The following is an 18,000-nucleotide window of genomic DNA, read 5'->3' as shown; positions in this document are numbered from 1 at the left end:
TTGCCCTATGGAAATACAGGGAACCATAAGTGAAGAGAAGAACCAGTACATAAAAATATTAAGACTCACAGATCTCAAATTGAGACCAATATTTGCTGGGCCACAATCTCCAACACAACAACCAAGACATCTTTTAGATATGCTCCTTAAACCCTTATGCCCATTAATACCAAGCTATAAATGAGATGGTAAAGGCACATCGCTCAGTGGTTAGAGTGTTGAGCTCACAACTGTGAGGTAGAGAGTTTGATTCTTGGACTGGGCTGTGTTGTGTTCTTGAGCAATGCACTTTACTTCACATTGATCCAGTTCACTCAGTTGTAGAAATGAGTTGCAACATCACCAAGTTGTATCAGCCTTTGCCTTTCCCTTGAATAATATCAGTGGCATGGAGAGGGGAGACTGGTAAGAATGGGTGACTGCTGGTCTTTCATAGACAACCTTGCCCAGACTTGTGCCTTGGAGGGTAACTTTCTAAGAGCAATCCCATGGTCATTCATGACTGAAGGAGTTCTTTACCATTTAATATATGGATGACATGAATTTTCTCAAATACAACCCAACCACTGTCTCAAAATGAATTATCCTTAGAAACAGACACACCAATATTTGAACTTTTACTCTTGCCATCCTTTACAAACCAGAGGGAGCATAGACGTAGAATCTAATATACTGCTTACCCAGCCCCATTTGCAAAACCAAAAGTTCCCTTTGCTGATGTGTAAGAATCTATGCCCAACACATCAGGCCAAAAAATTACATAAAATTCCACTGAGGAAGCATCTGCAAATAGGCAGAAACAGAAGCTTTGAGGTCGTTACTTTCTAGAAATGACCAAGGGATGATCCAAAATACCGAAAAGCAATGGAATAACATTTTATAAAACAAATTTCAACCAAAATTAAATGTAAACAAAATATATTTATAAAAGACAACAAATTTTTTTGTTTTTTAAATGGCTCTCCCAGGTGAAACAAAATTAAATTTCCAATTCATATTATAATTAATAATTTTCACATTACTTTTACTAAAATAACTGGAAAAATTCACTTAGACAAATAACGCACAGGCATACTATTACAAGCATATACAGAAAAACACATTTAAAAACCTTCCTAAACAATTTGATAGATTCTATTTTTATTATTTACATTATTTACATTAGATGGATATTTGTCCTCATCTTGTTCGTTGTTAACACAACGTTTCGGCTGATATACCCTCCAGCCTTCATCAGGTATCTTGGAGAAATTTCGAACCTGGGTTCTTATTCCTAAGGTATTTTTCGATGTTATTATTATTATCATTATTGTTCTTATTCAGGTCACTGCCTGGAATCAAACTGGGAATCTTGGGGTTAGTAGCCCATGCTCTTAACCATTACTCCATATGCCCATGGACATATAGCGTAGTGGTTAAGAGCACGGGCTACTAACCCCAAGATTCTGAGTTCGATTCCAGGCAGTGACCTGAATAATAATAATAATAATAATAATAATAATAATAATAACAACAACAACAACAACAACAACAACAACATTGAAAAAATACCTTAGGAATGAGAACCCAGGTTCGAAATTTCTCCAAGATACCTGATGAAGGCTGGAGGGTATATCAGCTGAAAGGTTGTGTTAACAACAAACAAGATGAGGACAAATATCTGTGAAATATAAATAATGTACATAATTCCTCATCTCTTAAATATAAAACTGTAAGATTCTATTTTTTTTTTTAATTGATTTATTTTTTTTAAAATGCAGAGCAATGTAACAAATGACCAAAAACTTTTGTCAGTCACACAATAACAGAAAGAAATTTATTAAATAGTTGACATCTTTGACCTGTCATCAATTGCAACCAACTCAGAAAACATCCTCTTCAGTTTTCCTTTCTTTCTTTTTTTCTTTCTTTCTTTATTCATTCTTTCTTTATTCATTCTTTCTTTATTCATTCTTTCTTTATTCATTCTTTCTTTCATCCTTCCTTTCTTTCTTTATTTTGTTTGGCTTAAAAATTCATGCTTACACGCATTTACATACACACACATATACATACACCTATAAATTCAAAATGACAAATAACCTCTCAAATAACCATTCTCCAGACACCCTCTTTTCAAACCCAAGAATATATATATATATATATATATATATATATATATACATACACATACACACACATATATAATCATACATACACTCACAAATATACATATATACACCTACATATGCATACACACACACGCGCACACACACGCGCACACACACACACACACAAATATGTTATATACATATAATTCATAAATATATCTGTCACATATGCGTGTATGTATGCATAAAAACCTATATCCCAACCTTACTTGCCTACATACATTATCTCTCTCTCTCTCTCTCTCTCTCCCTATCATCATCATCATCATCATCGTTTAACGTCCGCTTTCCATGCTAGCATGGGTTGGACGATTTGACTGAGGACTGGTGAAACCGGATGGCAACACCAGGCTCCAATCTAATTTGGCAGAGTTTCTACAGCTGGATGCCCTTCCTAACGCCAACCACTCAGAGAGTGTAGTCGGTGCTTTTACGTGTCACCCGCACGAAAACGGCCACGCTCGAAATGGTGTCTTTTATGTCCCTATATATATATATATATATATATATAAAACAAAGTAAAGTTTTAAGGTACTGCACCAGTGGTAATATATATGAAAGAAGGTTTGAAAATGCAATTTTAAAGATGTTTATAGACTTGACCGGTTTCAGTTTTTTAGAAAAAGATTGTCAAAAGTAAAACGTAAAGCTTTGTTGTGTTAAGGATTGGTTATCACAAAAGTATTAAAATACAGTTATACATTCTTTGATAATAATAAGAAAATGTTAAAAACAGTTTACAAGAAAGTATTTAAGAAAGTATTCAACAAAAAGTAGTGTGAGTTCAAAAAAAAATCATGTTTGTTTGGTAGTATATACATTGGGGAAACAAAAACAAAACTAATCAACCATGTAAATATGCACAGACATCAAATAAAACATCCTGCACTTAGATGCATACCATGTAGCAATCATTTGGACACCTGTGCACATGGAAAATTTACAATTTTCCCTCTTCATAAAATAAATGAAGAGAACGACCTTCTCTGGAAGGTAAAAGAAGAATATTTCATAAGATTTTTGAGTCCAAAACTAAACCGGAAATAGTCAACAACAAATTTACTGAAAACAACTTCCACTATATATAATAACATGAGCTTGAAAACGTAAAGAACTGAAAGTGCTTCCCCATTAATAAAAGCAAAGTCCACACACATTTTGTGAAATCTCTTCCCAAAGGTTAGTGTCTTTCGACTTTCTAAAAAGATTCTTTTCTCAATCTTAACTCTTTGAGAAAAAAATCTCACCAAATATTATAACTGTATCAAGGAATTTTCAAAACACACACTCTCTCTCTCTCTCTCTCTCTCTCTCTCTCTCTCTATATATATATATATATATATATATATATATATATATATATATAACTCTTCAAAACGCCGGTGTTTTAATGGTGGCAGCTGATGAAGGATATGTTCTCTATGTGGCCTGCTTGTTTGTTGTACCTTGTTTATCATTTTGTCCATGTTCTTTTGCAACATCATGTACCCAGATATGTATCTATATGTACATGTAGATGAAGGTATGTACATACATGTACATATATATGCATATACTCATATATTGTTTTATATATATATATATATATGGATATGTATATATTATAGCCTCAAGCCAACCAAAGCCTTGTGAGTGGATTTCATACATGGAAAGTGAAAGGCTGTCGTGTGTATGTATATATTTGTGTGTGTGTGTGTGTGTGTGTGTGTGTGTGTGTGTGTCTGTCTGTCTGTGTTTATACCACCACCATTGCTTGACAACCAATGTTGCTGTGTTTATATTCCCATATATTAGCAGTTCTGTAAAAGACATGGATAAAATAAGTACTAGGCTTACAAAGAATAAATCTTGTAATTGATTTGTTCGACCAATAGCAGTGCTCCAGCATGGCTGCAGTCACATGACTGAAACAAGCAAAACAACAAAAAAACTATGCCATTTTAATCTTGATCAAGGCCGGGTATCTCTGCTAGTATATATATATATATATATATATATATATATATATATATATATATATATATATATGTGTGTGTGTATACATATACATTATACACACACACACACACACACACACACACAGATACACATGTTATGCATTTATTGTAAGTGGTGACTTATATCACTACTCCATGCATCATTCAGAAGTGTTGCATCTCAGGATTATGACATTTCTGCAATCTGTCTTCATTCTGCCCATTATCTTTCAATGCAAAAGAATTCTAAGCTAGTCCCATCTACTCATATTGTCAATCCCGAAATCTTCTTGACCTCTCCAAACAATCTTCAATTTCTAAGCACGTAAACACCAATATGGATTTTACTATGAAGTATCCCTAGACTAGTTTTGGAAAACCAATTCTTGAGACACTTCAGTTTCTCTGTGACACTGTAGTCAATATCGACAAGATGCAGTTTATCTATATCTGTGTGTCTTCATTATATTCTCTGCTCCACCTTGTAAGCTCTTTCTTTACTTCTTGTTCCTGTTCTTCATTTCTCATCTTGTTGCTATCCTGATTCTGTTTTTCCTCTTTCTTTATCTAAGTTCATTCCATTTTCTTCTCATCTCCCATTAATTTTCTTTTTCCTACCATTCTTCACTTCTTTACCCTTTTCATTCCCTTTCTTGACCTACTTCGATATCTTTTGCTTCTTGGAGTTCGTACAGACAATAACTAGCCAATCAAGACAGTTTCAAGATATACAGACTCTTACAACTTCAAGTTCAAACTTCAATGGGATAATTAGTTTTCTGCTCTTTCTTATTGGAAGCAGTAAACAGCCATATTATGATGACATCATTTAATTGAATATCCCCCTTATATCAGTCTGTTTGTCAGTTTGTCCATCTGTCTGTCTGTCTCTGTGTTTACCCCCCCCCCCTCTCAACTGTAATAACTGCTACTACAGCCAACACTATCACAATGGATTGATAAAGTAGCTAACTTAAACCAACAAGGATGCTTCTTTCGAGAGTAAAATAGTAGAATCTGAGGAAATTAATGATGTAGTCTGACCCAACAAATTTTAATGCAAAAACTTTAGACAGCAGAATAAATTTAATACTTGTTTACAATTATGTTCGTTATTCTTTACTCAGCATGATTGATGTTTTAACGCAAAGTTTGTTGACAAACTCTACACAATCATATCTTGCTCTATAATAAAGACAAAATTTTTCAGAATTCTTTATTTTATCTCATTTTTGAGAATTGGTTTCGCTCATTGTACTTCAGTCATGGTGGACAGTAGAATGCTTCTTTGGTTAGCTACCCTGATGACATGGGCTTCTAACCACATTAGTTTTGATAAGGATGATAAATCAATACCAGCATGGAAGACAGATGTTAAATAATAATAACTAGTAGGATCCATGAATATTTCACAGAATTAATGGTAAACTTATTGGGTTATTTCTGAAAACTTTATCCAAAAAACCTGAAAGTGTAGCCTCTGTTGTGTCTGTATCAAAAGATAGTTGTTCATCTGCTTCTCAATGAAAAGTAAAGGAAACTGGAATACGATGATTACTTAATGCACTTTATATATACACTTTATATATTTTATGCACAATTTTATCAACCCAGCACTCTCCCTTAATCTCTCTCACTCACCGCCTTAACTTCTTTTCCTCCCACCTTTTCTCTTTCTCCTTTTTTTCTCCCCCTTTTTCTCCTGCTCTTTGCCCTTTCTCTGCAACTAATCATGTGAAAGCGTTGCAGATGGGCTAAATAATGGAGGAAAAAACTTAGTCCCCAAAAAAAAAATAACTACACATTTCATCTACTACCACCATGAGACTAGGGGCCCTGTTCTGATCTACGTATGTTGTGGCTTGCTGTCGATAAATACTATAGGCCCCAGTACTTTGATAATCCTGGGGGCCAATATTGTTGATCAGACAGCCCTATTTGTAGGAGATATCTAGTTTTACAGAAGAGTATTTTTGTAGACATGGTACAATCAACAGAAAGTATTAAAATTATGTTATCAATCCAAGGCAACACTGATGGAATATTTTAACTCAAAACATAGAAGAAAAAAAGCAAATTGCTCTATAAATTTTTTTTTTTTTGCTGCTTTTCCAGATGTATTTATGATATTTCTCCTATAAGTGGAATACCAGCAGCAATCCAGTTGATTGGAATGATGTGAAAGTCATCAGTTAAAATATGACAAAAACTTCAAGTGAATGGAAACTATAATTTCTTCGAAAGCCTTTTGTTATATCTAATATGAAAGAAAACAAGACTAAATAATAAACAAGACTAATAATAAAGAGTAAAAGAAATTCTATAAACTTTTCTTATATCATACATTTCAGTCGTTGAGGTGCTTCAGAATCCTGTTTGTGTAAAGACATGCTCTATTATTTTAAAAGAAAACAGTTATAACACTTATTTTGTTTCTGTAATTCTTATGTAAGATTTTCAATGAAATAAGACATTGTGTTTCTATGCATAACAAAACATTTTCATATATGCTTATATTTATAAGAATGCAGAAAGTACGTTTGAATTGAATTTATCATTAGATAATGTTTTCCTAAGGTTTAAAAAAATAATTGATATTTTTTCCAAAAGTTATTGGAAAACTAGTTTAAAGAAAGTAAAATTTGTTGGAACTGGTAATTACATATGTAACATAGCCAATTAAAAATAGCATTAGAATTCTTTGAGGATTGTCAATATTGAACTATGATAGAAAGAATATAATTACAGAACATACATTACAAGATATTTTTAAAATCATAAAATTTTGATACATGTAAAAATTTACTCTAATTTTTATATATATATACACACACATACATATATGTGTATGTACATATGTATGAATATAAAGATACATGCATCTTTCATTATCATCATCATCATCGTTTAACGTCTGCTTTCCATGCTAGCATGGGTTGAACAATTTGACTGAGGACTGGTGAACCAGATGGCTACACCAGGCTTCAATCTGATTTGGCAGAGTTTGGCCCTTCCTAACACCAACCACTCTGAGAGTGTAGTGGGTGTTTTTACGTGCCACTGGCACAAAGGCCAGTCAGGTGGTACTGGCAATGGCTACGCTCAAATTGGTGTATTTTACTTGCCACCTGCACAGGAGCTAGTCCAGCGGCACTGGCAATGATCTCGCTCAAATGACTTTTCACGTACCACGGGCACAAGTGCCAGGAACATGATACTGAACGGTCACGCTCGAATGGTGGTGCCATCAGGATTTCGCATTTGCTTGCCCCAACAGGTCTTCACAAGCAGAGTTTAGTGTCCAATGGGGGAGACGTTGGCATGGGGGCCAGTCGTTGAATTTAGTTTGATTTCGATTTCACATGCCTGAACAGGTCTTCGCAAACGGAGTTTAGTGTCCAATGGAGAAAAGGTACGCATAAGTTGGCAGGCTACATCCCTAGCAGAGGCCTTGGATTTTGGTCTCACTTGGCTTGCCGGGTCTTCACACGCACAGCATATTTCTAAAGGTCTCGGTCAGAAGGCATTGCCTCGGTGAGGCCTAATGTTCAGAGGTCGTGCTTCACCACCTCATCCCAGGTCTTCCTGGGCCTGCCTCTTCCACACGTTCCCTCAACCACTAGGGTGTGGCACTATTTTACACAGCTATCCTCATCCATTCTCGCCACGTGACCATACCAGCACAATCGTCTCTCTTGCACACCACAACTGATGCTTCATAGGTTCAACTTTTCTCTCAAGGTACTTACACTCTGTCGAGTATGCACACTGATATTACACATCCATCGGAGCATACTGGCTCCATTCCTTTCATGCTTACGCATGTCCTCAGCAGTCACGGCCCATGTTTCACTGCCATGTAGCATGGCTGTTCGTACACATGCGTCATACAGTCTGCCTTTTACTCTGAGAGAGAGACCCTTTGTCACCAGCAGAGGTAAGAGCTCTCTGAACTTTGCCCAGGCTATTCTTATTCTAGCAGCTACACTTTCAGCACACCCTCCACCACTACTAACTTGGTCACCTAGATAGTGGAAGCTTTCAACTACGTCTAGTTTTTCTCCCTGGAATGCGGCAGAAGTTGTTTTCTGCACATTTACAGTGTTTATTGCTCTTGAACATCTGCCACATGCAAAAACTAACTTTCTAGTTAACCTACCTTTGATATTGCTGCACCTCTTATGTGTCCATAGCTTGCACTGGGTGCATCTTATAGAGTTTCTAACTCTTTATACGTAAATATACATACACACACACATATATGCAAACTTGCATATATATATATATATATATATAGATAGATAGATAGATAGATAGATAGGTAGATAGATAGATAGATAGATAGATAGGTAGATAGATAGAATAAAGAGAGAGAGAGAGAGAGAGAGAGAGACACGCACACACACAATGTGCATCTATATCTTTACCCTCCTACCCACCCATCTTTTATGCTTATCAGTAAATGAAGCCAAGTGTTGCATGTGTGTCTTTCCTTGATTCCAATCATTTCAATGCAAGTTTTTGTGGTCCCATCTGTATTAGTGATATTGGCCTTGTAAACCAGTTCTTTCTTCAGGCCCTTATTGTTCAAAGAACTGTTGTTGGAGGAACTACAATTGCAAGAACTCTGGGGTGGTTCTTAATGCTATCACTTGCAATGTGACTGAATATCATCAAGCCTATGTTAGGGAAGCAAATATAGCTAACTTCAACTATATGTTTCTATTAAAAAATCTTGTGATATTTATGTGAGTGTGGGAAATGGATATCTATAAATTTCAGAAATCATCGAGCTATATCTGTAGCCATGTTCATGCTGTATGGAGAATTATACCACAAAATTTCTCAGCCTATATGTCTTTTTGGTTTAAGTTTGGTTCGATATGGTTTATATTGTTCTTAAAATTGGATCTTTCTAATTTTGAATTGTAAAATGGTGGTGCTTTTGCCTCGTCAGAGAATAGGTTGGAAATATGCCTGCTAATAGTATTAACTAGTCATTTAATAACTGATAGTGGACAGAGCACCTGCTAGTGTTAGCAGTGCCTTCATTTGGTTTAATAAAAAGTCCAAATTTACCAGCATTAAAATTCCTATTAATGTCTAGGAAACTTGGTTTGTTAAGATTAGTGCTAACAGTAGTTTTTGAGTTGACTAAATATTTTGCATAAATTTTTTCTTATTTTATCCATATTGTGGCCATTTTGTTTATGAATTACTCCTCGATTGTTGTACCCATACAACCCTATTCTGGAATCTTCTATTTTATTGTCAAAAATATGTAGGATGTAGAGACCAACAAGATCCTCAACCTCTGCTCCAACATGGTTCCCCATCAAATAGTTCATCTCCATTCTTTTTTACTCAATATATATTATAGTGAAAAAGCAATGGTTTCTTTGCAATCATTATAAGGTCTTTATCCACGATAGTCATACTTGTATATACTTTACTGAACTTGAGTGTCTGTTGGAGATGATTTCTGGAGATTGAGGAGTAAAAGTCCATTATGTCAAACTGGATAAATTTGCATTTGGCTGTATCTTTAATATTCTTAATCTATTCAATGATTGTGCTGCTACCTATCCATCGGATGAGGTTTGGACAGGCTATGAAGAGTCGTATGATCATATCTGGCATAGATGTGCTGATTATGCCTACTTAGCTTTTTGTGGGATTTATCAATCTACATGTAGCCAAGGTTTTGCACAAAATTATCTATGTGGTCCTTCAGTTTTACAAAAGGTTTTCATGGGATGAGTTGTTTTATTCTATTTACAATGCTAAATTTTGTATCTAATTTATTTTGCCTAATTCTTGATTAAATTATAGGCCCTAGAGTTTATCCCTTTTAATATGTTTTTATTAAGTTATCAATTAGTAATTTATTACATGTGTGGTCATGGAGGCGCAATGGCCCAGTGGTTAGGGCAGCGGACTCGCAGTCATAGGATCGTGGTTTCGATTCCCAGACTGGGTGTTGTGAGTGTTTATTGAGCGAAAACACCTAAAGCTCCACGAGGCTCCGGCAGGGGATGGTGGTGAACCCCTGCTGTACTCTTTCACCACAACTTTCTCTCACTCTTACTTCCTGTTTCTGTTCTACCTGTAATCCAAAGGGCCAGCCTTGTCACACTGTGTCATGCTGAATCTCCCCAAGAACTACGTTAAGGGTACACGTGTCTGTGGAGTGCTCAGCCACTTGCACGTTAATTTCATGAGCAGGCTGTTCTGTTGACTGGATCAACCGGAACCCTCGTCGTCGTAAGCAATGGAGTGCCAACAACATGTGTGGTTATCTACCACATAAATACTTTTCATTTTATCTTCTTTTACTAATCCATTTATAGAGTTCTTAAAAGGTTTGAGAAATACATTTAATTATGTTGGAAGCTATTAGATCTAAGGTTGAATTAATATTTTTTTTACACATGAAACCATCGATAGCATTATTCATCCACAATTAAGTAATATTTATCCTCATAATGCAGCATTGAATACTCATTCTAACAAATACTATTGGTCACACACACACACACACACACATGCTTTAAGTCCATTTAGGTGAAACGTTTTTGAGTGTGCTCATAAAAAGCTCTTATGCTATTTATTCCAGTTACCGCTTACTGTTCCTATCTTCCAGAGTAATTTTATGGGACGGTTATTAGTCTGGTAGCATAGGATGAATATAGTAATAACAAGAATTTTGGATGGAAATTCTAAACTCCTTTAATGCATTGCATACATATATTTCCACAAACCTAATACTTTAGCTATAGTATTCCCCATCCACAGCATATTACAAATATTATTTGCAAAATCCATGGTTTCTAAGAGGAATATTAATACATACGTTTGTTTCTTCAGTGTTCTGGTTGTATTGAATGTTTAGCTATGTGATATTTACCAATCTACACCAATCAGAAGGATCTTTGGGGTCTATGGGCAGTTCCTATGACTATTTTGACATACCATACAGACTGATATATACCCTCCCATATTGTTTATATATATATCTGTATGATAAGTGAAACTAGTCAACAACAATCCATAGACCCCAATAGATCCTTCTGATTGGTGTAAATTGGGAAATATCCCTTAGTAAAACATTTGATACAACCAGAACACTACTGCAACTTTGCCTACTTTTTCTTCAGGCATGTATTAATATTCCCCCTAGAATTCATGAATTTTGCAAATCATATTTGTAATATCCAGTGGAAGGGAAATACAACAACTAAAGCATGAGATTAGTGGAAACATTCATAGCAACACATTAAAGGATTTACGAATTTCCATCCAAGAGTTCTTATAATATATATCATCATCATCATCATCATCATCGTTTAACGTCCGCTTTCCATGCTAGCATGGGTTGGACGATTTGACTGAGGACTGGTGAAACCGGATGGCAACACCAGGCTCCAGTCTGATTTGGCAGAGTTTCTACAGCTGGATGCCCTTCCTAACGCCAACCACTCAGAGAGTGTAGTGGGTGCTTTTACGTGTCACCCGCATGAAAACGGCCACGCTCGAAATGGTGTCTTTTATGTGCCACCCGCACAAGCCAGTCCAGGGGCACTGGCAACGATCTCGCTCGAAAATCCTACAGGAGCCAGTCAGGCGGTACTGGCAACGGCCACGCTCAAAATGGTGCATCTCATGTGCCACCCGCACAAGAACCAGTCCAGGGGCACTGGCAACGATCTAACTTGGCTTGCCGGGTCTTCTCACGCACAGCACATTTCCAAAGGTCTCGGTCAGTAGTCATCGCCTCGGTGAGGCCCAATGTACGAAGGTCTTGCCTCACCACCTCAGCCCAGGTCTTCCTGGGCCTACCTCTTCCACGGGTTCCCTCAACTGTTAGGGTGTGGCACTTTTTCACGCAGCTATCCTCATCCATTCTCACCACATGTCCATACCAGCGCAATCGTCTCTCTTGCACGCCACAACTGATGCTTCTAATGTTCAGCTTTTCTCTCAAGATACTTACACTCTGACGGGTATTCACATTGACATTACACATCCAACGGAGCATACTGGCTTCATTCCTTGCGAGCTTACGTATGTCCTCAGCAGTTACAGCCCATGTTTCACTGCCATGTAGCATGGTTGTTCGTACGCATGCGTCATACAGTCTGCCTTTTACTCTGAGTGAGAGTCCCTTTGTCGCCAGCAGGGGTAAGAGCTCTCTAAACTTTGCCCAGGCTATTCTTATTCTAGCAGCTACACTTTCAGCGCACCCACCCCCACTACTAACTTGGTCGCCCAGATAGCGGAAGCTATCGACTACCTCTAGTTTTTCACCCTGGAATGAGATAGAAGTTGTTTCCTGTTTGTTTGCAGTCTTTATTGCACCTGAACATCTGCCACAAACAAAAACTAACTTGCTAGTTAACCTGCCTTTGATGTTGCTGCACCTCTTATGTGTCCATAGCTTGCACCGGGTACATCTTATAGAGTTACTACCTACTCCTTTTCTACATACTGAGCAGGGCCATCTACCTGAAGGGGTTTGTGTTTTATCTACCTTCCTACTTATTAGGATTTTGGTTTTAGCTAGGTTGACTCTAAGGCCCTTCAATTCTAGACCTTGCTTCCACACCTGAAACTTCTCCTCTAGTTCTGATAGTAACTCCGCAATTAGGGCAAGGTCATCAGCATAGAGGAGCTCCCAGGGGCAACCTGTCTTGAACTCCTCTGTGATTGCCTGGAGGACTATGGTAAATAAGAGGGGGCTGAGGACGGAACCTTGGTGGACCCCTACCTCTACCCGGAATTCATTGCTGTACTCATTTCCAACCCTCACCTTACTGGCAGCATCTCTGTACATGGCTCGCACAGCTCTCACTAACCATTCTTCTATCCCAAGTTTCCTCATTGACCACCAGATAAGGGATCGGGGGACCCTGTCAAAGGCTTTCTCCATGTCAACGAAAGCCAGGTACAGAGGTTTATCCTTAGCTAGGTATTTCTCCTGCAACTGTCTCACTAGAAATAAGGCATCAGTAGTGCTTTTACCTGGCACGAACCCAAACTGCATCTCATCTAAATTGATTCGCTCCCTAATTAGTTGGGCTATGACCCTCTCTGTAACTTTCATAACCTGATCTAACAGCTTGATGCCTCTGTAATTATTTGTATCTAAAGCGTCACCTTTACCTTTGTAGCAGTTGACTATGATGCTGCTACACCAGTCATTGGGTATGACTCCTTCGTGTATCACCTGGTTCGTAATACGGGTGACTAGGCTATAGCCAACACTGCCAGATATTTTGAGCATCTCTGCAGTGATTCCTGATGGGCCGGGGGCTTTCCCGGTCTTCATACTCTTAATTGCTTTATGTACCCTGGTACTATCAACTCGGATAGCTGGTCCCTCTATTGGGTCGACATACGGCAGGCTCTCTTTCTCCCATTCATTCTCTTTATTAAGCAATCTATCGTAGTGGCATCTCCATACCTCTTTCTTTGCATCCTCATTTAATGCAAGCGTACCATCATCCATGCGAACACATTTCTCTCCTACAACATCACTATTCTCTCTCCTACACTGTCTTGCAACACGAAATACCTCGAGTCTTTGGTCCTCACGGCGCAGAACATTGGCAAATCTTTCCTTATCTGCTTCATATATATATATATATATATGTAGATAGATAGATAGATAGATAGACAGAGATATGTACATTTAGAAATATATATCCATATGCATGTACACACATACACACACAAATATATACACACACAAAAAGACACATGTGTGCGTATACATATTTCTTCTCATATATCTTTGTGGGTGTATATGAAGGTATATTTATATCTTTCACCATAAACTATTGGTCAAAGATATAAACACTGCCAAATCACTACATTCTTAATACACAACCCTCCAAGTTACATAACCAATGAGTGACCTGTTATAAATATGTGACAGACAACACTATTATTCAGAAATTCAACAGAACAGAAATGATAAAATGATGCCGCATGCTGAGAAGATGTCAGTTTACAAACAAATAAATGTTTGGCTAACCAAATCATGCATTCATGACTTAATCAACCTAGCCTTAATACTAACTCTACCTAAACCATATGACACTTCAGGTGATAAACGTTTCTGTTGTAATAAATGTTACATTAAAATTATATCTGTATACCACTATTATTTTAGTATTTATAACCAGTTTCATGCATCATAAAAATTGTCTCAATATATTTGTAAGACCCTGTATATCTATACTATATATAAAACAGAGATGTGTGTGTAATCGCTTATCACGTGAAAACGGCTGCACCATTTACTTCCATACTTGTGATGCATGAATAATTTGACCTCGGATAAATGTTAGGCTCTTCATTTGATTTTTTTTTATTAAAAATAAATAATATTGCTTTATATTTAAGATTCACTTCTTTAAAAAGGTTTCTCAATGTCAACTTCCGGTACAGACATGACAAAAACGGCGACGTCTCTCACTCTCTACTTTTAATGTTCGTTTTCTGTAAACAACTACGATCAATTACTGAAACACATATTTATGAAGTTCATAAATTTAAATATTCCGTACAAGATAGTTTTTAACGTGCTTTTATTTATACGATTTTTGGGCGTTCCATGTTCATCTCATTCATTCTTTGCAATGTTCTCTCTCTCGCTCTCTCTCTCTCTCTCTCATTCACACACTCCAGGTTTGATTTCGTTCCAAACTCGCACACTTCGTTAATTTCCGTAAATAAATTTTTTATTAATTTTTTGTATTTTGGCACCCCGTGTTCAGCTCTTTGTATTCGTAGTGAGTCACACACGCACATGTGTGTTTCTGTATGTGTGTGAGTGAAGGGGTGTGTTGTGATGTCTATGTACATACATAAATACATATGCATACATCTTTTCTGTGTGTATATCTGCACGTGTGTGTGTGAGAGAGACAGACAGACAGAGAGATGTTTCAGTGACTCTCTCTCTCTCACACACACACATACGTACAAGAAATGTATGACTATTTATGTATGTACGTATAATTGTCGACACACCCCTTCACTGGCTCTGTCTCTCTGTCTCTGTCTCATTCTGTCTGTCTGTCTGTCTCTCTCTCTCTCTCTCTCACACACACACAGCACACACGTGCATACACACGTGTGTCTTTGTAAATATGTTTGTATACATTTATGTATGTGTGTATTTGTAAGAGACAGAGTGTGAGTGAGTCAAGGGGTGTTTTGTCATATGCATCCATCATTTTTGGATGTATGTGTGCGTGTGTATGTGTGTGAGACAGAGTGATAGAGCGGTGTGTATGTAGTATTTACTCTCTCTCTCTCATACACACGCACACACACACAAAGATGTATGCATATTTATGCATGTACGTATACATGACAACAAACCTCTCTCTCACTCTCTCTCGCTCTGTCACACACACACGTCCATTTCATCTGTGTGATACTCTGTGTGTGTGTGTGGGCGTGCGTGTGTGCTTTCGTGCGTGCATGAGGGGTTCCACAATCTCAATTTATTTCAATTACTCTTGTGAGGATATTCACGTAAATCATTTTTTTCATTTAATCCCCATTTTAATTTTCGTAAAAGTTTCCAAGTACCAATGAGGCTTTTTGGCGCATCTTCAATTTTCCAATTCATGAGAGGTGCCCAGTCATCATTCATCTTAGAGTCCATCTACAGAATGTCCTCAGATTTCTATACAGCATATTTTGCTTTTTTCCTTCCAGGTTGCTCTGCTAGTATATATATATATATATATATATATATACACACACACACACATATATATATATATATATTTATGTGTCATTGTGCCTATATTTGTCCCCATCGCCATCATTAGCTGACTGATTTTGGTGTGTTTATGTCCCTGTAACTTAGCAGTTTGGCAAAAGAGGTAGAAAGAATAAATAGGCTTACAAAGAAGATGTCCTGAGGACAAATTCTTTGACTAGAACCTTTCAAGGCAGTGCTCCAGCATGACCACAATCGAATGATTGAAACGTGTAAAAGAATAAAAGAATGGTAACTATTATTCAATAATAACAATAATGCTTACTTTAGGATGATTTTCAAAGTTTTAATATCTTCTTCAGGTTCCTCTTTCTCTGGCATTTCTAAGTCTACATCTATTACCTCGAGTGGGTCACTTTTTGCTTCCAGCGTTTTGATATCCCTCATTAACAGTCTGCAAGAATCAAATGTGTCCCGATATTTTCCATACATTTCTTTTATTTCATCTACCAGGTTGTCTTTCTTCAATGCTGTTTCTTCCTTCAGTGTCAGCAGAGAACCAATTTTTGCACGTAGCATTTCATTCTGCTTGTGCAATTGTACTAATTCTGCAAATAGAGGATTTTAGAATCATAAACTTGTCAAATTTAAGACTTATTATTGCTTTTAATATCATGATGAGAGGCGGATTGAATTTTTTATTAAGTTATGGCCCTGTACATTGTGTTCTGGCAAGGTCAACTTCATCATTCTTCATCGATGTCTTATCAATAAGATAAATTATTAATCATGTACTGAACTGACTGTTCCCACCCATTGAAATTCTAGGCAAGAAATTGTAATAACAACAGTGTTTTCTGCTATGGGTAATATCAGGAAATCACGCACATGCATGCACACACACTCACACACACACACACACACACACACATGCCGCCATCGTCGCTATCCCCACTGCCGCCATCGCCACCGCGGCTGCTGCCACCGCCACCACCACCGCTGCTGCCGCCACTGCCACCGTCCCCTGCTACCATTCAATATCCACTTTCCCATGTTTGCATAGGCCAGATAGTTTACTGAGTATGATTTTTTTATGGCTGGACACAATTATTGTCGCTTACAGTCACCTGTTTCCAAGTGATGCTCTATGGCTACACAATGTTCTCACAAAATATTAGAAATGAATGGCAATATTTGTATGACACTGACAGCTGTTTCCAACTATCATGCGATGTCAAGGTAAGAACACATCACACACACACATTTACAGACATGACAAGCTTCTTTCAGTTTCCATCTGCCAAATCCACTCACAAAGCTTTGGTTGGCCCTTGGCTATAGAAGACACTTGCCCAAAATGAAGTATGTAGGAAGCAAACTTTTCAACTACACAGCTATACCTGCACCTAGTAATTATGATTTTTCTGAGGGCCAATGCAAAATCATTAAATGAATATTCATTTAAAACAAATATATATTTGCGGCTGTGTGGTTAAGAACAATGCTTCCCAACCACATGGTTCCAGGTTAAGTTCCACTGCGTCGCACTTTGGCCAACTGTCTATTACTATAGCCTCAGGCTGACCAAAGCCTTGTGAGTGGATTTGATTGATGGAAACTGAAAGAAGCCTGTCATATATATATATGTATGCATATATATTTGTGTGTGTGTCCCTCCCACCATCACTTAACAACTGATGTTGGTGTGTTTATGTCCCCATAACTTAGCAGTTCAGAAAAGAGACTGATAGCATAAGTACTAGGCTTACAAAGAATAAGTCCTGGGGTTGATTTATTTGACTAAAACTCTTTAAGGTGGTGCTCCAGCATGGTCGCAGTCAAAATGACTGAAACATGTAAAAGAATGAAAGAATACAAATTTCCTATTTGTATAATTCCTCCCATAACTACTCAGTCATTTACTTCACCACCTCTGTCTCTATGATACTTTCTCTTTCACTAAATGTGTATAGCATTCCTTTACTCTTTGCCTGCCACCAAGCCAGGTATGTGCACTCATTCTGCATCCCTTATATTAACTCTCTCCCTCTTTGTATCCCTCTGTTACTCTCTCTCCACTCTTCTCAATATGATATAAAGTGGGACTTGAGAAATCAACCATCAACCAACCAAC

At 37.3% G+C, this 18,000-nt stretch overlaps 1 protein-coding gene across 4 annotated transcripts in view; it reads right to left on the bottom strand.

The window, feature by feature from the left end:
• The window catches only part of LOC106875477 (translin-associated factor X-interacting protein 1), a 153,293-nt gene that overhangs the window by 93,120 nt on the left and 42,173 nt on the right, over nucleotides 1–18,000 (bottom strand). For all 4 annotated transcript variants that reach the window (XM_014923636.3, XM_089351163.1, XM_089351165.1 and 1 more), the window contains exon 6: nucleotides 16,192–16,474. In XM_014923636.3, the coding sequence (XP_014779122.1) occupies nucleotides 16,192–16,474 (283 nt within the window). The remainder of the gene's footprint in view (nucleotides 1–16,191; nucleotides 16,475–18,000) is intronic.

The sequence above is a fragment of the Octopus bimaculoides genome, chromosome 4 (genome assembly GCF_046866305.1).
Source record: "Octopus bimaculoides isolate indiv1 chromosome 4, ASM4686630v1, whole genome shotgun sequence".
Classification (NCBI taxonomy): Eukaryota; Metazoa; Mollusca; class Cephalopoda; order Octopoda; family Octopodidae; genus Octopus; species Octopus bimaculoides.
The sequence above is the reverse complement of the archived record's forward strand: the minus strand, read 5'-3'. Positions and strand labels throughout refer to the sequence as shown.